This window comes from Simochromis diagramma, unplaced genomic scaffold (genome assembly GCF_900408965.1).
Source record: "Simochromis diagramma unplaced genomic scaffold, fSimDia1.1 OVJJ01000313.1, whole genome shotgun sequence".
NCBI classification, from domain to species: Eukaryota; Metazoa; Chordata; class Actinopteri; order Cichliformes; family Cichlidae; genus Simochromis; species Simochromis diagramma.
The window spans coordinates 602,439-624,815 of NW_024387372.1; the positions used below are offsets into that span (position 1 = coordinate 602,439).

At 43.0% G+C, this 22,377-nt stretch overlaps 1 protein-coding gene across 4 annotated transcripts in view; it reads left to right on the forward strand.

Moving 5' to 3' along the window:
- The first annotated feature begins 3,961 nt into the window (after positions 1–3,961).
- cep162 (centrosomal protein 162) overlaps positions 3,962–22,377 on the forward strand; it is a 54,599-nt gene continuing 36,183 nt past the window's right edge. For 3 of the 4 annotated variants that reach the window (XM_040008420.1, XM_040008422.1, XM_040008423.1), the window contains exons 1-8: positions 3,962–4,070; positions 6,113–6,203; positions 9,699–9,816; positions 12,668–12,790; positions 13,373–13,550; positions 15,645–15,724; positions 15,798–15,868; positions 16,255–16,285. In XM_040008420.1, the coding sequence (XP_039864354.1) occupies positions 6,138–6,203; positions 9,699–9,816; positions 12,668–12,790; positions 13,373–13,550; positions 15,645–15,724; positions 15,798–15,868; positions 16,255–16,285 (667 nt within the window). In that variant the 5' untranslated portion in view covers positions 3,962–4,070; positions 6,113–6,137. The other variant, XM_040008421.1, reaches the window with a different exon arrangement.

A 22,377-nucleotide genomic window follows, 5' to 3' on the forward strand; every position in this document is an offset into this window, starting at 1 on the left:
CTTCTGCCCCATCCACTCTACTTATTGTGTCCTTTATGTCTCTGACAATTTCGTTTAATATGTTATCAATATCTTTTCTAAAACACGTAAGTTCCGTGGAGAAGGCATCTTTGAAATTTTTCAGGTCTGTTTTCGTGTCCAACCTGGTAGCTTTTAGCTCTTCGTGGATAGCACAGATGCTAGCTTGCAGGCCATCCATACCCTCGTCGCTGTCATCATCTGTGTCTTGCCTCTCTGTTTACAACCAGTTTTCCCCTCCATTAGTGTAAAATGCTGTCAGAGTAATAATTCGAGTAAATTTGGGGAGTTTTGGTTAGTGAGTCTGGGAGCTCTCACCTTACATGTACCGGAAACCCCCTGGGTACACCCTTCTAAATGTATAATTGAGGTTTCCAGTTCAAAATAAACCACAATTTCAAAGACAAAAGTCCAAATGGCAACATTCATTTGACATTGCATAGACCTTGTTAGCTAGTTGCAACAAAACCTTAATTTGGAGGAACAGGTCCAACTTGCCCACACCAAATCCACTTCCTGTGTGTGGAGATGTCTGTAAAACTCCTCAAAGTAAAATGTCCAAAGGTCCAGGGGAATGTGTGTGTGTGTGTGTGTGTGTGTGTGTGTGTGTGTGTGTGTGTGTGTGTGTGTGTGTGTGTGTGTGTGTGTGTGTGTGCCGTGCAGCACAGGAACAAAATCAACTGGTCTGTTGGTGGGATTGGCTCGCCATCAATATCAGATCCATTCTAATGCATCGAAAAGAAACCCTGACCTGTCAACAACAGTGTCATAGGAAACACTGAGTTTCCAAATTATCACACTTCACAAACTGTTAGCACATAAAAGTACTGTTTGTAACATTAACCATGTTTACAATTGAAAATAAAACTGTGAAATATGTAATAATCTTTGCATTGGTTTCAAGGGCTTCTTCAGTCTTTTCAGTAGTTAAAATATTTACAATTTCAATCACATTTTGAAGAAAACACAACTGTAGGGCATCGCCTCAAGTTTTTTTCAGCAAATAAAGATTTCCACAAAACATTGTAACCTATTTCTCCAGTAAACACTACAAACATTTTACTCACAGTGAACTTATAATAAGTGCAAATAAACAATGAACAGGTAAAATAGTTTGCTCACAAGATCTCACAAGAGGACAGCGTAGGAGCGTGAGATGGCACCGTCTCTAAGCCCTGACATTCTACGACCAAACAATGCGGAGAGAACCAGAAGTAGTTAGTTGTTTTGAACTTAACGCATCATTTTAGCAGTACACATGCATGAAAGCATTTTTAGCATAAGCAGCTAGTGCTAACTCTTCTTTCTATATTATTTTTGTACCTTTTTTCAGCGAATCTCTCCCTCTCTTTTCCCTGCCAGTGTATTCAGAGCTAATGGGGCATAGCCTGTGCTCTCTCAGACGGAGATGGCAGGCGGAACAATGCATCATTTTGCAGATGCTCATTGGCTAAGAGCATCTGCATGAGTGCTTCAGAATTGTTAACCATTTAACTGCCGAATATATGGTATATTCACCATAAAACAAGTATAACTGTTAAAATTAACCATTCTTTTCATGGTTTGGCACATTTGAACAAAGCCATGTTTAATTGTGGGTTACATCTGTCTTCCTCTTGTCGCACTGTCTGCTAATCTTCCCTCATGTTTCCTAGTCACCGATTTTTCAGGTCTCAGGTCTCTGTGGTTCAAGTTTTTCATTCATTTTCCTCTATGTACTTCACATTTTGGCTTTAGCTTTCCCCAGTTTAGGTTTTGTTAGTTTAATCTTAATCTCCCTTTGCTTTTCTTGGTATTTTTGTGTACAGCCAGAAATAAAGGCTTGCTTTTGGTTATTTTCAATTCCATGTCCATTAGTTGCAACTAGGTCTCCACCTCCACCATCTGCTGCAGCAGAAATGGTAATAATACTCTCATTATTCTCATATATTACAATCCATCCATCCATTCGTTTCCGCTTCTCCTTTTCAGGGTCGCGGGGGCCACTGGAGCCTATCCCAGCTGTCATAGGGCGAGAGGCAGGGTACACCCTGGACAGGTCGCCAGTCTGTCGCAGGGCCAACACACAGGAACAGACAACCATTCATACTCACATTCACCCCTAGTGACAATTTGGATTATCCAATTAACCTATGCCCACAACCTGCATGTCTTTGGACGGTGGGAGGAAGCCGGAGTACCCGGAGGGAACCCACGCAAACACGGGGAGAACATGCAAACTCCACACAGAAAGACCCCGGCCTGATGGTGGAATTGAACTCAGGACCTTCTTGCTGTGCGGCAACAGTGCTAACCACCGTGCCACCATGCTGCCTGCTATATTACAACCATTATATTACAATGGTTCAGGTTTAATTTTCATTTCATATTATCTCCGCCTGTATATACCTATTGCTACAACCCTATTTGAAGCATTTGTTTGTAAGTTGTGTGTTAAACACTTTATCTGTTTTGTTGTACCTGTGAATATCTTTCCTGAACTTAACTCTTGACAACTATCAGTGAGTTGTTCTGGTAGCAGGTGATATTTTTCTTAAGAAATCCTCTCTCAAAAAGCTTTAAGGATGTCTAGTGATGTGGTGTAAAACACAACTATTTCCAGGAGTAGTTCTGGATAAATAACTTTATGAAACTCAAATGCAGTAGAATATAATAGAATAGCCCTTTATTGTCATTGCACATGTACAACAAAATCATGGGTGCTCCATGCCAACTGTGGAGGATTAAAAAAATATAAATAGTAAAGACATCAGGAATAAATAGCAAATGAACTGATATATATACAGTCAAGAGGAATATATACAAAACAAGAGAAAGGCACACAATGGAGAGTAAAGTGCTTGGAAGCAGTGCAAAAGGTCTGTGTATAGAGTTCGTATGTGAGAAAAGGGTTACGGGGTGCAAGGGGTTACCCTGAGGCTGGAGGATCTGGCAATGGCCTCCAGGTGAGGCAGAGGGCAGCCAGTGACTTTTTGCATTGTGTTGATTACCGTCTGCACAGCCTTCCTGTTTTCAGTAGTGGCCCCTGCGTACCAAACACCCAGGCAGTAGGAAAGCACGCTCATTTAATGCTTCCTCTGTTACTTTACAAGCTAAACTATATGGTATGAGTGTATTGTGCTTACTGTGCACAAAATTATGGGTAATGTCTGTCAGATAAACTGGAATGATGGTCAGCAAAATGGAGCACCATGTATGCGTTCTTGTTCCAGCTAGTATCCCTGTCACACAGCTGGGGGAGTGTGTGCAAGGTTGTGTGGAACAGAGCCGGTGAGGCAGTTGTAAAGAGAGATTATATGGATCCAGAGACACTAGTTTTGGCCCACTGAGACTGCAGTTAAAAACTTCTCCTGAACTTCTCCAGAAACCATACTTCCATTAAGATAGAAAAAGCTGCACGGTGAGGTTTGATCTCAAGTTCTAACTACAGGAAATGTTAGTAAATACATATGAAAAAAGTCTGAAGATAATAACTGTTTGTGTTGACTGTCAAATGTTTTTTGTTAGTGTAACATTTGTATAACACAAATATCACAGTAATCATATAGTGGTCAGTAAAATGTATTTAGAACTTGCAAATTGATAATGGATTCATCATCTCTTAAGTCATCACAAAGAAATTAGATACAAAATGTGAAAATGGACTCATCTTAGTGAAAAAAGTATTAGTAAAACAATGACACACTGACTGACTTTCAGCAAGCTTTCCAAACAAACATAAGCATGTTTCTCTGTGACAGCAGCTGCCAATCAAATGCCTCATCTTATAGAATCAGGTTATTAATCAAAATAAAACTAATAGAATAAATCAGCCAGACGAGAGTTACTACTAATGGCTGAGGTTAGCTTTATTGTTTTAGTATGACCAGTTTAACAGCCACCCTGCCGCCCGACACCAGGGGGCGATAGAGACGCTTTGCTTTCAGTTTTTGAAAGGTCTTGAATTTATTTCTGTAGTCGTTGGTCTGTGACGCATCGGGTCAGCCAATCGGGTTGCGTCAGGCAATTTAAGACAACAAACAGAGGAGACGTTTCAACAAGTGTTCAGCTGAGTAAGTCCATTGTGTTATGTGAGTTGTGCTGATACAGGAGCGACACAGCTAAGCTACTCAAGATGCAGCAGATGCAGTAGGGGAACAGCTCTTCTCTTTAGCCAGCTAGCGTTACAAGATAAACTGCGGCTGTAGTTGGCTTTAAGGCGCCCGAAAGTACCGGAAGTAAGTTAGTTCATTTCAAAATAAAACCCAGTCACAAAGTATCAGAATCAGAATTTATTTATCCCCAAGGGGCAACTTATAAACAACAGAGCAGCATAACGTTTAGATAAGGACAATAAGAACAGGCAATAAGAGTGAGACAAAAGTAGACATTATTAGTCAAAGGCAAAGACATTATTAGGTATAATTAAGTTGAATGAGAATTACAGATTCGAAGATGCGTGAGAGTATTTTAGAATCTGTTGTCGAAAAACACTTGATGGTGCTCGTAGAAACCAAGGTTAAGATTACTTTATTTATACCCACAGGTAAATTTGCTTTACAGAAAAACCCCTTCACAAACACACATACCTAATGAAACCTGACAAAACACATATGTAGTAATGAAACAATATGAATCAGAGCCAAGTCAAATAAGTGTGAAAGCCGCAAATATTTGACTATTTGTGTTGTTAATAAGCGTAATGATGGTTTGACGTTATACTCGTGTTACAGTGAAGAAAAGATTGACCTGATAGGCGAGTGAGTCTTTTCACTTTATATTTGGATCATTTTGAGCCTCACATCGAAAATGTTGTCAAAGTTAATATGAAAAATCTGTTTTATTTAATAAGGTAATCATAACTCAAGAAACTACTCAGTTCAGTCTTCATTAGCAGCAGGGTTTGCTCAGTTGCCATGGCGATAATTCAGGTGTGAAATGGCCATAAGAGATATCTCCATGACAACTGAGCAAACTCCATCTATGGTTGAAGACTTCGCTTTGTCATCATTAAGTGTTTTTGAGGACCTAGTAAAGACCCATTCACAGTCAAAGTGGGGACTCGGTTTCTCTCAAATGTGATGCAAAACACACCACAGTGTTTCACTCATTAAAGTAATGGTAGTTTTGGGTGTTTGGACAGAACATTATGTTTTCTAATCTAATCTGTTTTCTGCACGTAATATACTAACAGTACAGTGTGTCATATTTTCTAGTAGGTGTATTCCTTATCAGTCTCCACTATAGGCAACGCAGTAACTTTTCAAAGAAGAAAAAATCACCCTAAATAGTAACAGAAATGCTATTTTGTCTGAAAATTCTGGTTTAAAACCGTTTAGAAATAAATGTTGTCTCCATAAGAAACGACTTAGAATTTATACAACCAACTGAACGATGTTTCATTTCACTGCATTCTTCCAATCTTGATATTTCATGCAGTGAAACAGTGTCAAAGCAAGATGAGCCAGCAGAAATGATATTGCCTTTCACAAAGTGCTTACTATGGGTTGACAGGTGCTTTGAAGTTTATTTGGATGGACAGGAAAGTTTATTTTGTTGAGGTAGGACGCTGACTTTGGATGGTTTTGACTCCTGTGAACACATTTTTAAAAGGAACATGCTTAAGTTGTTTGTTGGGTTCTTGTGGGCAGTGCATTCTCCTTGAACAGTTGGCCGTGGTCAGGCAGTTCGGTTACAACTGTTCTGTGTTTTTCAAATGTGATGAAAACATGTGACATCCATACGTCCACTCGGCCCTTGCGTGCGGTTTGTGCATGTTAGTAGTTGTGAACAGACCTGCAGTGAATTACACTGATGTGCTTCTGAACAGGCTTTCTGCTCCTGTTAAATGAAAACCTGAAATCTTGAAAGGACATGATAACATTAGTGTTTGGATGATTCATAGGGTGAATTGTTTCAAGCCCTTCCCGGGCCAAAACCCTAGTTATCTCACATATTTCATACACTATTGTGATTCATTTGAATGATGCAACAAAACAGAAATAGCATTCTGTGAATGGCATATGGACTCTTTGTAACTGAGCATTAAGTAGGTGAGGGTGATGCTTCTCATAATGTTCATAAAAATGTTTTATTGTGTGTTGTTCTTTCCTAGTTTCCTGCTGGTGGATGAGGTGAGCATGATTATGTCTCGCAGACTAACCAAAGAAGAGCTGGACGCACAGTTTGAGCAGTTCTTAAAAGAGGTAATGCAACATTAATGCGTCTGTGCCGATGTTTGTAAATCATCCTCACACTATCAATTACCCGTATAAAGTCTTTCATTCATCTGATTCTGATCATCAAAATCTAAATGGTCACTTATTATTTTGGGTGGTGGGTTTTTCATCTGTCACCCCTCTTGGGCTATATTTAGAACTGCCTGTAAACATTAATGACCAGCTTTACAAGCAAAGATTAGCCTACAGTCAGCGCCCCTTAGAGCGCCGACTGCATGTGAACTGTGCTGGTACTGAAAGGCTAATATCAGAAGTGATTTTACTGAGAAGTGTTTGTATCTCAGCCAAACAGAATCAGAATCAGAATCAGAAAGGGTTTTATTGCCAAATGTTGAGCAGGTTTACAACATTAGGAAATTGCTGTGGTGCTTCAGTGCAAACATACTGTCATAAATTACGCTTAAATAGACATGAAAATAAAAATAAGAATAAGAATTAAAAGTGCTAAGTAGATAGATATACACATGAGTGCAGGTGGTGATCAATGCCAGCATGGAATGATGCAGTGACACAGCGTAGGGTCATGTGTTAGTGGTGGGAACAGTCATACGGTTATTGTTCATGTGTCCAACAGCAGAGGGGAAGAAACTGTTCTTATGGCGAGAGGTTCTGGTGCGAATGGACCGGAGCCTCCTGTCTGAGGGGAGCAGGTCAAACAGACTGTGTCCAGGGTGAGAAGGGTCAGCTGAGATCCGAGCTGCACGCCCCAGTGTCCTGGAGGTGTACAGGTCCTGCAGAGATGGGAGTCTGCAGCCAATCACCTTCTCAGCAGAGCGCACAACACGCTGCAGTCTCTGTTTGTCCCTGATAGTGGCTCCAGCGTACCACACGGTGATGGAGGAGGTGAGGATGGACTCGATGATTGCGGTGTAGAATTGCATCATCGTCCGTGTTGGCAGGTTGAATTTCTTCAGCTGCCTCAGGAAGTACATCCTCTGCTGGGCTTTCTTAATGACGGAGGTGATGGTGGGCTCCCACTTCAGGTCCTGGGTGATGGTGGTACCCAGGAAGCGGAATGAGTCCACAGAGGTGATGGGGGTGTCAGTCAGGATGATGGGGGGGAGTGGGGCTGTGTGCTTCCTGAAGTCCGGGAGTCCGAGACATTCTTTCCCAGCCTCACATGCTGCTTCCTGTCCATCAGGAAGTCAGTGATCCACCGGCAGATGGGATCAGGCACATTCATCTGGGAAAGCTTGCCTCGGAGATGGTCTGGAAGGATGGTGTTGAAGGCAGAGCTGAAGTCCACAAACAGGATCCTGGCGTAGGTTCCTGGGGAGTCCAGATGCTGCAGGATGAAGTGTAGGGCCATGTTGATGGCATCATCTACAGACCTGTTGGCTCTGTATGCAAACTGCAGGGGTCCAGGAGGGGGGCCGTGAGGGTCTTGAGGTAGGAGAGAACCAGGCGCTCAAATGACTTCATGACCACAGATGTCAGAGCCACGGGTCTGTAGTCATTTAGTCCAGTGATCCTAGGTTTCTTGGGGACAGGGATTATGGTAGAGGACTTGAAGCAGGCAGGCACATGACATGCCTGCAGTGAGGAGTTGAAAATGCCAGAAAACACTGGGGCCAGCTCGTTTGCACAGTGTCTGAGGGTGGCAGGAGACACGCCGTCTGGGCCGGGAGCTTTTCGAGCATTCAGACTCTTAAACTGCTTCCTCACATCTGCTTCATGAATATGAAGAGTTGTGGTGGGAGGAGGTGGTGTGAAATCCTCTTTTGTGTGGGGTGAGGAGGGGGGTGTTGTAGGTGGACGGTTTGAAGGTGGTGATGGCTCTATGGAGGGGGGAGAGGTGGGGGAATGAGTGTCCAAAGTGTCTCTATTGTTGGGGCCGTTGGAGGTGTGAAGGCTGCCTGATGGCTCGTCAAAACGGCAGTAAAAGTCGTTTAGGGTGTTGGCTAAGAGCAAGTCGTCAGTGGAGTGGGGGGTTTTAGGCTTGTAGTTTGTGATATTGCTAAAACCTTTCCACACAGAGGCCGAATCATTCTCTGAGATCTGCTGCTGCATCTTCTCAGAGTGCTGATGTTTAGCAACGTCCACTTCTTTAGTGAACCTGTACTTGGCCTCTCTGTAGCAGTCCCTGTCTCCGCTTCTGAACGCCTTTCTCTTTTCCAGCCACAGCTTTTTGAGTTTAGGAGTAAACCAGGGTTTGTCATTGTTATAACTCACCCTGGTGCGTGATGGCACAATGCTGTCCTCACAGAAGTGGATATAGGAGGTGACAGTGTCCGTAAACTCGTCCAAGCTGTTAGAAGCAGCCTTCATTGTGTCCCAGTCTGTAGACTCCAAACACGTGCGAAGCTCCTCCACAGCCTCGTTGCTCCACAGTTTTTTTGTCCTCACGACAGGTTTGGAGAGCTTCAGCCTCTGTCTGTACGCGGGGATTAGGTGGATCATGACGTGGTCAGAAAGTCCGAGTGAAGCGCGGGGCACCGCGCGATAGGCCCCGCTGATCGTGCTGTAACAGTGGTCTAATGTCCTCTCCTTTCTGGTCGGGCATTTAATATACTGCTTGTATTTGGGAAGCTCATGGCTCAGATTGGCTTTGTTAAAGTCCCCAAGAGCAATGATGAGAGAGTCCGGGAATGTCCGCTCCGTGTGGAGAATCTGCTCCGCGAGTGCGCACTGAGCTGCCTGCGCATCTGCGTCTGGCGGGATGTAAACAGCGGCCAGGATGAGTGAAGCAAACTCCCGCGGAGAATAAAACGGTTTGCAGTGAATAAAAGGTATTCCAGAGAGGAAGAGCAGTGCTGAGCAATCACTGTCACATCTGTGCACCAGCCACTATTGATGTAGAAGCAGACACCTCCACCTGTGGTCTTACCAGAGAGAGCGGCCTGCCGGTCCGCGCGCAGCAGATGAAAGCCCTCCAGCTTGAGCGCGCAGTCCAGGATGTTCTCACTGAGCCACGACTCCGTAAAACATAAGACACAGGAGGAGGCAACGTCTCTGTTCATGCTTCTCATCAGGGCCAGTTCGTCTGTCTTATTCCTGAGTGAGCGTACGTTGGAAAGGAAGATCCCAGGAAGAGCAGTTCGCAGTCCGCGTCTCCTCAGACGCACGAGTGCGCCGGCTCGCTTACCTCTCTTTCGGCGTCTCACTTTCCTGATCAGAGTCTGCAGTAAATCTGCCGCAGATGCGACAAATATTGGAAATAGATCCACAGGTGTTGTAGTCCTGTAGTTAAGAAGCTCTTCTCTGGTGTAAGAGTATCGAGAGGAGTGCCCAGACACAGAAGTTATGCACAAAAACAAAACAGAAGTAACGCACTGAAGCACCAGGGCATCCATACGCGGCGCCATCTTGGATCAGTATGTGCAATGGCAGCTTTAGTTTGCCTTACAGAGGGAGCTCTTTGTGTATGTAATATCAAAAATGTCACCGTGATCAGTGGTCCCTTCATGTCAGCAATAAAAAACAGGAAACCACAGTTTTGTCTTAAGAGCATCTCTTTGTCAGTCTGTTTCAGATGACTCTGTGGATTTAGGTGCTGCTGACAAGCAGCCACACTCTAAAAGCAACCAGAAACCAAGAGTGAGGCAAGATGAGGCACTCAGTGCTGGAGGATCAGCAGCAGGTAATAATGATAAAACATCCAGCACATGCACATGTGAGACATTAGCTTTATTGTAGATCACTCTCTCCTCTCTCTCTGTTTGTGGGTTTTTTTCTTAGATGCAGAAATCTGTAAATAAAAACATAAATTAGGCTGCGTCCACACCAGGGCTGCCACAAACGATTATTCTGATAGTCGACTAGTCAGATCATCATCCATTGGACGTAAAACTACAGCTTCTTGCACCAGCAGCATCTGCTCTTATATAACTATCATTAGCTTACAGCTGGAAGTGTTTAAGGTGCTAACTAACAATAAAGACAAGATGATAGTTTATTAAACTTTTAATGAAATTTGCAGATTGTTTCGGTGAAGTTTAATAAACTCCTTGCTATCTAAAATATAACAGGACACCGGAGTAAACTATCGAGCGTCTCACACTTCTGATGATCAGCTGTCTGCTTGACGTTTATTCAGCTGTGTAAAAACTATAACTTTAATCTCAGCCAAACCGATTTACTCAGGAACAAATAAAATACTGAAAAAAGCCAAACAATAACATTTTAAGTTATCTAAGTGACTCATATATCATGTTTAACCTGAGTAGTGAAGGGGATCTTACAAAGCTTCAAACGATGCGTCGACTACTAAATCAGTCGTTGACGATTTTGATAGTCGACATAATCGTGACATCGTGGCCGCCCTAGTCTACACTAATCTGGATAAATTTGAAAACGGTGTTTTCATCTAAAAACACTCCGTGTCCACTGGAGCCGAAGAGTTTTTCATCCACAATGAAACAACTAAAAATGCCTACGTTCCAGTACTGCGCATGCGTGAAACGTGAGACGATTCAACCTCATTTCTGTCTGCTGTTTATTTACTTTCCAACTCTCTGAAACGTCGCGGCAAAATGTCGAGGAAAAACACCGAGTTTTTTAAATGGACTAACAATGAGGTGGAGTTGTTGCTGCGAGTAACACAAGAGTACAAAATTGAAAAGCGAGCGAGAATATAGACCAAAACAAATATGCCGAAATTAGCATTTGGTCCTCTTTGAAGAAAAGCTATGGGGAGCATGTGCAAACAGATAGTAATCTTTAACGGGGCTGTGAAAAATGGGAAAAGACTAAACAAGTGCTGCACCATGCCGTCCGTCATCTTAGTTGAATTGGTCGCATGACTGCATCATGTGACGAAAATGCGTTATCGTTTTTCGAAAGCCTCTGTTTTGGCTTTAGCTTTTCCACACTGCAACGCAAAAACTGCGTTTTCAAATTTATGGGGAAGACCCCAAACCTCCCTCCTCCTGCTCATGTGTAGTGCTGCTGCGTGTTGTTCTAAAGTGCATGTGGGGCGATCATGGCTGAAGAGTTGGGAGTTCGTCTTGTAATCGGAAGGTTGCCGGTTCGAGCCCCGGCTCGGACAGTCTCGGTCGTTGTGTCCTTGGGCAAGACGCTTCACCCGTTGCCTACTGGTGGTGGTCAGAGGGCCCGGTGGCGCCAGTGTCCGGCAGCCTCGCCTCTGTCAGTGCGCCCCAGGGTGGCTGTGGCTACAATGCAGCTGCCATCACCAGTGTGTGAATGGGTGGATGACTGGATGTGTAAAGCGCTTTGGGGTCCTTAGGGACTAGTAAAGCGCTATATAAATACAGGCCATTTACCACAGGCCATTTGCATTTAAAACACGGGAGGGCATGGGGCTGCTGCCAGAGAGCAGCAGGTGCCAGCACGGCCAGAGGTGAGGCTGAATACACAGACCTCTGGATGCCATGTAGCATGTAGCAGGCCCTACATGTATGTGTTATGAGAGTGTGAGTGATGTGGATGTCTGTGGATTCTGTAAGGATGAAACCTGCCTACCTGTTTTCTAAGCTTTACCCTGAGATTCTGGCGTTTCTAGCAAAATACATTTATATTCAAAGAGCTATTTTTAAACCCAGCCCTGTTTATTGTGGCTTTTAAATGCATTTTTTTGAGTAATTGACTTTGTTCTGACTTTTTCATTGCAGTTATTTTATCCATCTAATGCAGGAATTGCAGCTTCTTTTAATCGCATGTTTTTATCATTGCATAAACCACAAGGATGTGTTTGTTAGCAGTTGGGAACATGTTTTACTGTTTACTCATATTTAATACAAACGAAAGCCTCGAAGGGGATTTGTGTCTCTGGTAGAAACCAGCAAGCAGCCACTCGTCAAACTAAAATAACAACAATAATAAATACATCTTAAGAACACATTTATGCTGTTTACTATAAAATGTTATACATAAGAAACTATAAACAGGAACCTTTCAGACTAGAGCTAATATTGAACTTAAATGTGCTCTAAACTGCTCCAGTGCGTTCTGAATGTGTTGGGTTGCATTCCAGCTAAACGTCTGACAGTAACTCGAATAACTATTTATTTTTTGTACGTTGTCTTCACTTCACCCATTCACACCAGCACGTCCTTCTGTGTTTTAGTGCTTTCTGTCTAACATTCACACACATTCATACTCGGCTGCATCAGAGACCAGCGTGGCCTCAGTATGTTGCTCAGGGATACCAGCCACCCTGATTGGGTTATTCAAGTGATGATAGGACCTTACTGTACATGTTAATGTTGGTGTCATTCTATAACATGAGACAGCGAGAAATGTTTCAACAGCACCTAAAACCTGACACAGGCTAAACAGAAAAAATTGAAATGATCTGATGAAGACAGTCAGTGAGCTGATGCCTACACTAGGTGGCAGCGTGGGCCTTTTATTCAGCCAATAATATCGTTTCTATTATGGTGACTGTGTCTGATGTGTTGTTGGGTCCCAGGTGGTGGATCGATGTTGCTTTTCCTAATTTGTTTAGATCAAGATGTTTTTATTTCTGTCAGCACGGTTGGAATCTCAGATTTCTTTAAGGAAGTCTGAGTCTATTCAAGAGGAGGATGAGGAGGCAGAAGGTATTCACTCAAAGGAGGAAGACCTTGTCCTGAGAGACAACAAAGACACAGAGGGTGAGTCCTTGAACACACAGACGAACCAGCGAGAGCGATATGTGAAGGTATTTAAAAAGCAAACAACAGAGGAGCATGCAGAAAACTCTGCTTAGAAACTTTTTATAAAAGAAAGAAAATCAATAATAGGCTCAAATGGAAAGAAGCCCGAGAAGAAAAATATGCGATGAAGAACAGAAACAGATGTTCAGTGAAATTCGTGAGACTACCAGTTTATTTGGGAGGCTGCAGAAATGTACTGGCAGCTAAGAAGGTGTTACACAAATTCATGTTTGGAGAAACTGTGCTAGCACTCCAGTTCTCCCAGATCCAGATCAAAAAGCATTTTTCATCTTTTATTATGTAACCAGGATGGTGCAAAACATTTTTTTGAGCGTGTAGGTCTTTGAAATCAAAGCTTAAACTGAAACAGGCTGTTTTACAGCTGATCTAAAGTTTAGGACCACCCTCCAAAAAACCCCAAACAGAAAGTTCCAAACATGAACTCAGTACTGAGTAGCTCCACCGTTATTGTCCACCCACATAAAGCACTATACATGAAGGAGTCTTGTGGAGAAGTGCTGTGTTTAAATGTGTGTGCAGGCTCGGCGACGGTGTCAGCTGTGTACATGAGCGCGGTGGGTTTAGACACTCTGGAGGAGGAAGAGGAGAAGGCCAGGTTCTTTGCCCAGCTGGAGGCAGGAGCTTCATCTACTATAGACTACTCCAAGCTGAACAGGGAGCTGGACTCAACACGTTCTACCCCTGCAAACAACTACAGGCATGTCAGCAGCTATGCTGTGTTACATCCCCTCAGCACTAGTAAATGATCCTTTATTTCACCTCTCTTCATTTTGCCACATTTAGCTCTTGTGTTTCCACTGTGCACTGTGTTCATTGACCCGTCACTAAAACCTGTTCGAACACAGAGAAAGTTCCTGTGCTGCATTTCCTTCTTGCAGTGAGATTCAAACATGAACAAAAGCTTAACAGAAGACCATCAGAACTTTTCACATCTAGATCAGTTTGTGTACATGAGTGCAGAGTGGCAGCAGCAGCAGCAGCAGCCATCAACACAACAGGTTTTCATTGCATTTAGGAAAAAAGGAAATAGTTTCTCAAACTAAATATTCAAGCATTTGAAAGTCAGTTGAAGTCAGTTATGTGCAGTAAAGTAATCAGTAACTAATTACTGATTACTTCCCGAAAAAAGTAATCACGCTACTTTACTGATTACTTTTTCAAAAGTAATTAGTTACTTAGTTACTTTTTAAAAACACGATTTACAACCTGAATAGGTGATAAAGCGATAGATCTTTCAGCCCAATTCTACTTTTTCTGCATAATCCATCATACAAAATGTAATCAAATGGAAAAGTCTCTTTTTAAAACTTGTTTTATTAGTTTTAATCTTTTAACTTTATGCATCAAGCAAACATGTAATTATCTGCAACATTCTCTGACTGGAAGAAATTAGTTTAACATTTAAACCTATTTTCTGCACATTCCAGCACATAAAATAAAAATATTTTTAGTGTTTACACTCAGTCTTTCAAATAGATGCAAGTAAAACACAGCAGAAAATAAATAAAATCAAAGACTCAGCGGTCCTGTTGCTCTACTTTCACCTGTATATCAGGAGTGGGGCAGGTGGAGGTGTGCTCTGGTGCAGGTGTGTCACAGCGGTCAGTGGAAGGATCCGCGAGTTTCTCTGTGAGTTTCACACTGCAGCAGCAGCGTATTTGGTGCTTGATCAGACGTTTAGGGTTTTTTTTCGCTAACAGTAATCTAATTACCTTTTTTGCAATAGTAACCCCTTACATTACTCATTACTCGAAAAAAGTAATCGGATTACACTGCCCATCTCTGGTTATGTGAAAATGTTTTGTGGACAGCTGCAGAGAGTCTGTCTTTGAGTCACTTTGGGGATCCACCGTCCAAAAGTACAAACCTTTATAAAGTTGTTAGCATTACGTATTAGTCTGATAAAGCTCAGCAAATATTATCACTTAATACAGTTTTAACTGTTTCAATTAGTAAAGGAATTACAAGTAAATCGATTAGATACCCGTATCTGTTGCTGATGACAGCTATACTGCATAACTACTTACTGAATTTTATGGTAGATACTTTTCTCCCCTCTGTGGTCATTTCAGTTAAATTTGGCTTTTTTCCCTCCTGCCCCATTCAGCAGCAGTCTGAAGGTCCAGAAAGATGCCCGACGGGTTTATTTTTCCGAGTGGATCATTATGGCTTTGCCATACTGGTCCACTTGATTGATCTTTATTTTATTTTTTTAACTTTTAAGTTATTACAATGGGAACATACATGACCGGGGGATAGGAAAGGGAAAGACGTGGACGAGGGAAGTTCAAGAAAAAGAGGGACAGAAGGAAAAGACAGTAAACATCAGCTGGATCACCTGCTGGAAGAAAAGAAGAAACAAGTAAAAAGAGAACAACACAGTAGCAGACCACAGCAGCAACCTGGATAAGTGTCAGTAACAGGAAATAATAAATACTGAAACTTAATGAGCAGCACGCAGGACTGACAACGCACAATATGTTTAAAGGCAGCAGCCAAGGTGTCCGTGCACACCTGTGTGCGTGAGCATGCTTGTATTCAAAGGGTTTCTCCGTGTAACGATCTATTAGTGGACACAAACGGAGGTGAGGTTGAATACACACACCGTCCTCTGGACGCCATGTAGCGTGCCCACCCCCAAGGCCCCTAAAGGAGGCTTCTGAGTAAGACACATGAGTTAATTTTGAACAGTAGTAAAGCACAGCTGTGCTTTCAGTGTCTCTACAACAGCTGCTGCTGTGGAGCTCAGTGTTGTAATTTCAATGTAATAAGAAGGATGTCCTCCCTGCAGGAATGTAGAAGAAGCAGAAGAACCAGTGGAGCGAGGGGGCAGTGATGATCACAGCAAGGCCAGAGGGACGATCAGTCCAGGTAAGAATAATGAAATCTAGGCCAACTCTGCTGTGTCTCTGTCTTTGTCTTAATCATGTCTGTCCTCTCTCAGCCTTCACAGGCTCCCCACACTACAGCGAGGATTTTGAAGATGACGAGGACGTGAAGGTTCCACTGGAGGAGGTTTGTGCTCAAATCTGTACCTGTTAAAGTCAAAAATGTTAGAAACTTCATCAGAAAGTTCATTTTCCAATGAAAAGCACACAGAATACAGTTGAATAGTATATACAGTATAACACTGTAAATCAGTGTCGCTGAACACACTTTGTTGATGTATCTGCAAAGTTACAAACGCTGTAAAAAGAAAAAATTAGCTAAACAAACTGGATCTGAGTTCAACTGGACGTTTGTCCAGGGGGGGACCGTATGATTGTTTAACAGCGACCTCAGGATAACCAGTGGATATATTAACAGCTGTGTATAATTCATGTTAGTAATATATCACTTACTGTTCCAAATGAACGGATATCATGTGACTGTGGCACTGTCACACTCTTGTCCTTTTTCAGACGTCAACGACGGCTTCAGTTCTTGCCAGAGGTAAGACACAGATGACATTGTGCTGAGGCCAGCACACTGAGATGTGTTACTGTCGTCACCGGCAGTGTTCCTAAAGCGATGACCTTTAGTTCCCATTAAGCCTGTGAGGTCTAAATGGTTCTTCTTCTTCTTCCAAGTCTCGTCATAATGATTCAATCTGAAGTACAGATAGTTTAAAAAATACTCCAGTAAAGGCTGATGTACTGAATCAACTTCTTTACTCAAGTAAAGTAAAAAACTACAGCCTCTGAAATGTACTCAGAGTAAGACAGTACAAAGTAACTGACTCTTGTGCTCTATTAATATGATAATAAAATAAAGTATATGAGAATACAAATGTTATTTGAATCTAAATTCTAGTTGTAATGAATGTACTCAGCTTGACTCTGTTATGTAGGACACGTGCAGAGAATTAGAGAACTACAGTGCAGGTAGACCTAAATAGAAAAACGAGTACAGTCGGGGCTTAAAGTTCGTGTAACACAGGACCCACACACACCTTTCTGATGATGAGTGCATCTAACATTTCCTCAGAGGTCAGTGTGCCGTATGACTGCATTAGCAATAAATGTAATAACGCTCTATATGAACAGTTACTCACTATATAGAACCACGTTATAGGATTATATTTGTTCACAGATGTTTGCAGCTGTCAGCGAATAGTTATCAGCTATTTAGAAACAAAAAAAGACTTTTTAGGGCAGCACGGTGGTTAGCACTGTTGCCGCACAGCAAGAAGGTCCTGAGTTCAATTCCACCATCAGGCCGGGGTCTTTCTGTGTGGAGTTTGCATGTTCTCCCCGTGTTTGCGTGGGTTCCCTCCCACTGTCCAAAGACATGCAGCTTGTGGGGATAGGTTAATTGATTAATCCAAATTGTCACTAGGTGTGAATGTGAGTGTGAATGGTTGTCTGTCCCTATGTGTTAGCCCTGCGACAGACTGGCGACCTGTCCAGGGTGTACCCCGCCTTTGGCCCTATGACAGCTGGGATAGGCTCCAGCGCCCCCCGCGACCCTGAAAAGGAGAAGCGAATGGATGGATGGAAAAGACTTTTTATCCATAACAGCAAATGAACTGTACAACAGAAAATGCAAATGCTATTTATGGTCTCCTCACAACAATGATAAGAAAAATAAAGTGGGCCAATATGACATGTTTGTTAATACAGAGACACACGTGTTAATGTGATCTCTGGTCTCCCACTCAGAGACACAGGTCTCCCAGTGTCCAGCATTCAGACCTGAGGACTCATGTGAGAGAAAACCTGCTCACACAGACATGTAGAGCCAAATATGGTAAATGGCCTGCATTTGTATAGCGCTTTACTCAGCCCCTAAGGGCCCCAAAGCGCTTTACACTACATTCAGTCATCCACACATTCACACACTGGTGATGGCAAGCTACTGTCAATAAGGCCTCTGCAATGTTCTGAAGACAGTTAAACCTGTCAGGTAGTGATGTCCAGCAGGTGAACATGCAGCTCCATGAACACGCACAGCTGTGGATTCCAGCTGCTTCAATGTTGCATTAACTGGCATTAACTCAGCCAGTTAATGTGAGACAAATCCAGCTGCTCATTAAAGATTTCTGGTTTGTTCAGAAAATAAAACATTGGTCCAAACACCTGAAAGTCCCAAAAACACGTTGTGTCTCGAGTCTACGGATGTATCTGTGTATTTCCATGGTGCTGGTGCTGAGCGGACAGCTCCTGAAGCTTTTGAAGTGTCGGAATGTGGAAAGCTAACAACGTCCCTCTCACCGCTAGGCTAACTTATTTTTAGCCAATTACAAGTTGAATCTGGTAGTTGGGGTTGTTAGCTAAGATACCGTCATTAAGAAGCGGCACAACTAATGTGTCTATGCGAGCTAATTTGCGATGTGCACCGCTGGCCCGGCCATTTATTTTTTGATGCTCCTTCTCAGATTAACTCACTGCGTGTCGTGCCCAGGGCTGGACTGGGACAAAAAAACATCCCGGGCATTTTGACTAGAGACCGGCCCCCCAGGTATTAAAGCCATAAACCCTTTGAATGAAACGCTGTTGTGACAGTGATGTACAGTCTTGTTGGTATATGTATGATTTCTATACATTTTACATCAGATAAAAACTTTGGTTGTAAGACTCAGATAATTATTTGTTAAAAGCAAAACATTTTAAATGAGACTAAGAAAGAAAAGTATTTCTTTGTGCCCCCCTCTCCCTGTTAATGCCCTACCTGCCCCCTGACAACACTTTGCTAGACCCGCCCCTGCACAGTTACCAGCCGTCAGCTGCTTAGAAAAGGATCCTGGTGTTATTAGTCTCTCAGAAACAGTTCATAACTTCAACTCATTCCTGTCACCTAAAAGGTAAACCTGTTTCTCCATCACAGCTCTGATGATTCAGTAAGGACATCTCCTGGTTTCATCTTCATGTTTCCCTCTCACCACATATCCAAACCGACATCATGACCAGCAGCTTTACAGCTGTGGCTCCAGCAAACATCAGCTGATAGAAATTAATATTAAATAAATTCTAACAACAGCTGATCAAGCTTAAACCTGCTGCTGTTGTTTAGCGCGACCTCCGCTGGTTTCCTCTTTCTGGTGCAAAGTGGGCGATAAACAAATGAGAGAGACGATCAGCTGATCATTGATCAGTTTCATGATTGAAGTAGAAACAGGAGAGGGAGGGGAGAGAATGAGAGGAGAAGAGGCAGCTGTGCAGCAAAGACACAGAATAACTCCAGCTTTGTGTCTTTTTCAGCTGAAGTCCGGGACAAACTGTTCCTTTTCAGCTCAACATGAAACGCGTAATATTTTCTCTGAATGCGGGACGATTCCGTATTTTCACGGGACGGTTGGAAACTCTACTAACCTTATGAATTAAATAAAGTTCACTATCAGTAACATCATAGCACCACCCAACTGTATAGAAACTGCGTCATGCTAGCTAGTACGCAGTACGAGTTATTGTAACTGACTGTAAAAAGTCAGAATAACGAAAATAAACTCCACCTAAACTTGGTTTATATCTGACCCAGAGAGACTGCAGGTCATAACTTCTTACCTGAAGTTCAGTTCACACTCGGACCGGCGACCGCCTCGGGTCTCTGCTCCTCCTGCCTCCGATCTCCCTCCTCCACCTGATGGCCTCCACCACTTGCTAATGTCACTGAATCTGTGGAAGCCCCGCCATAGCCACCACCAAACAACTGAGTTATTTTTACACATCGACCAGCATCTGGCCAATCCACCACCTTTCATTGTTTATACCATTACAAAAAAAAAAAAAAAATCATCGGGCCGGCCACTGAGCAAATGCCCGGTATGCCCGATGGCCAGTCCAGCTATGGTCGTGCCAACAGTGGCACACGTGCCCAGGGTTGCCGACCCCTGGCTTAGACTGTTGTTTATTGAGAAATAATCTGCGGTTTTTGGCACCCGCCTCGGACGCAGCCACTCCCACTCTCTCCCAGCATCTTCTGCTCCTTCTCACTGCAGACACACATAAGACGCATAAGGGTGGCTGTAGCTCAGGTGGCAGAGCAGGTCAGCCACTAATCAGAAGGTCGGTGGTTCGATCCCAGGCTGCCTCCAGGCTGCCTGCCAAATATCCTTGGGCAAGATACTAACCCCGTGTTTGCCTACTGGCGGTGATCAGAGGGCCCGGTGGCGCCAGTGTCCGGCAGCCTCGCCTCTGTCAGTGCGCCCCAGGGCAGCTGTGGCTACAATGTAGCTGCCATCACCAGTGTGTGAATGTGTGTGTGAATGGGTGAATGACTGAATGTAGTGTGAAGCGCTTTGGGGTCCTTAGGGACTAATTAAAGCGCTATACAAATGCAGGTCATTTACCTTTTTTTTTTTTTAAAACACATCTCCCTCATTAACAGTCCCGTACACCTTTTCCCTCCCCGCCTCCGTGCCGCCCGGAGAGCTCACTGTGTCACCCCTCCTCTGCAACAGGCCAGCAAACCACGCCCCCGCCACAGTTAGATTCAACATGTGGGAGAACCCTAAACTTTTGTGGTCTAAGTTGTGGTCTAATGTGAGCTTGAGGAGATTTTCTTTGTGGACAGGCTGTGATCAGCTGAGCTGCTGATCTTTGTGGATTCACACAGCTGACTTTAACAGATGTCAGCAGATGTTTCATGAGCCATCTTTGCTAACTTCCATTTCTCAGAGTACAGTGGTCCTTCGTTTATCGCGGGAGTTACGTTCTAAAAATGACCCGTGAGAGGTGAAATCCACAAAGTAGCCAACTTTATTTTTTACAGTTATTATAGATGTTTTAAGGCTGTAAAGGCTCTCACTACACACTTTCTACACTTTTCTCAGACAGGCACGAACATTTTCACACTTTTCTCTCAAAGTTCAAACGTTCAGAGAAAAATAAGCCCAGTATTACAGAATGAAACCAAAGATCAAACCCTGTTTTCAGGTCCAGAATAGAGCAGCTGCCAGAGAATTCAACATTAATGAATCAATGGTACGGAAGTGGAGGAGGCAAGAAGAATGAATAAAGTTTGTAGAGTAACAAAGTACTTGTACTTTGTTACTTCTCAGCTCTGTCTGAAACACAACAACACTTTCTCCAAAACATATGTCACGTACACGCTCCCATTTGTGTAACTATTTTAAAATCCTGGTAGAATTGTCATGATCCTGGGTCTTTGACCCAGCGTTTTGTGTTTTCTATTGTTGTGATATATTTTGGTTCTGTTCTTCCTCAGTTTAATGTTTAGTCATTTCTGTTGGTGTTTCCTCTGTGTAAAGTCCGTGTTCCTTAGTCTGTGTCTTTGCATGTGTGAGTTCCTGTTTTATTTTGCAGGTCTGCGTCTCTCGTTAGTGTTTCTAGTTTCGCTTACCCTTGTCTCGTTATGTCCAATCACTCCCAGCCGTGTCTCCCTCCTGTTTCCCATTCCCTGATTGCCCTGTGTGTATTTCAACCCTGTGTTTTCTCGTGTGCGTTGCTGGTTTGTCTGCGTTATTTGGTATTTTCTGGTCTGCGTCTCTCCCTCCGTCGTCTCAGGTTGTCTCTCCGGTTGTCTCTCCGTGTCTCCCTGTATCTCCCTGTATCTCTCTGCATCTCTGTTTCTGGTTTGTTTTTGTTAGTTTTTCCAGTTTAGTTTTTTTCTTAGTTTCATGCTCACCCTCGCCATCTCTGTTTGTATCAACATTTGATGAATAAACTCACTTGCATCTGAGCTGCCTGCATAAAGGGTCCTTTAATAATTTACACACGGCTTGCCCCGCAATGACACAAATAAGCTAGTGCAATCATTTTTTTGCGTATGAAACCACAGGAGTTGTACTTACACAGCATGCATTCAACTTGTCCCAGGTCAGGGTTTCCTTTGCAAAAATCAAGTAAAACGTGCTCGCAACCACAGTAACATAATCCAGAAACACACCTTGATCAGCTGTTCATAGCACTTCCTACGTTGCAATTAACATCATCAAATTGTCAGTGCGAACTTTCAAGTCCGCCATTACCTGGGGAAACCGGAAGTGGTGTTGCTTTTCGTGGGGAACATAGTTTTCCCCCTACAGGGCCTTTCAAAGGTCAGCTGGTGTTTTTGAAAGTCATGTTTGACTTTATGCCTTTCTGTGTAGTTTCTGGGGGGCTTAGAACTTAAATTACACTGTTGGAAATTGTTTATTTTCATGCACATGCTGCTTTGTTGCAAATTGTGCACAGTAATATTTATTTTCATTTTTCCTACAGTTTATAATACGTAGTGTATCTCAAAAATGAAATAACTTTCCTGTGGTTGGAAACTATTTTGTGCAACGTTTTTGCATTTACAGTTTTGAGGGATATGCCTGTGAAATTTCTGTAACTAGAAATATTCATAGGAAACAGAAGTAAACCTGCAGTCTGAGAGTGAAGTGTTCTGTGGGGAAATACTGTATGTAAGATGTTTTATGTGATGAGAAGGATTTTAAATTAGATACTGGACTTAGCAGGGGGCCATGTTCTGTGCATGGAGGCTTTCAGCCCAAGTCCAGCACCCTCAGATGATACACTTAGCGAAAGGAAGGAGGCTAAGAACCAGTGAAAGTCAGAACCACTATTCAGAATGAAACGGCTAAGATCCATGAGTACACC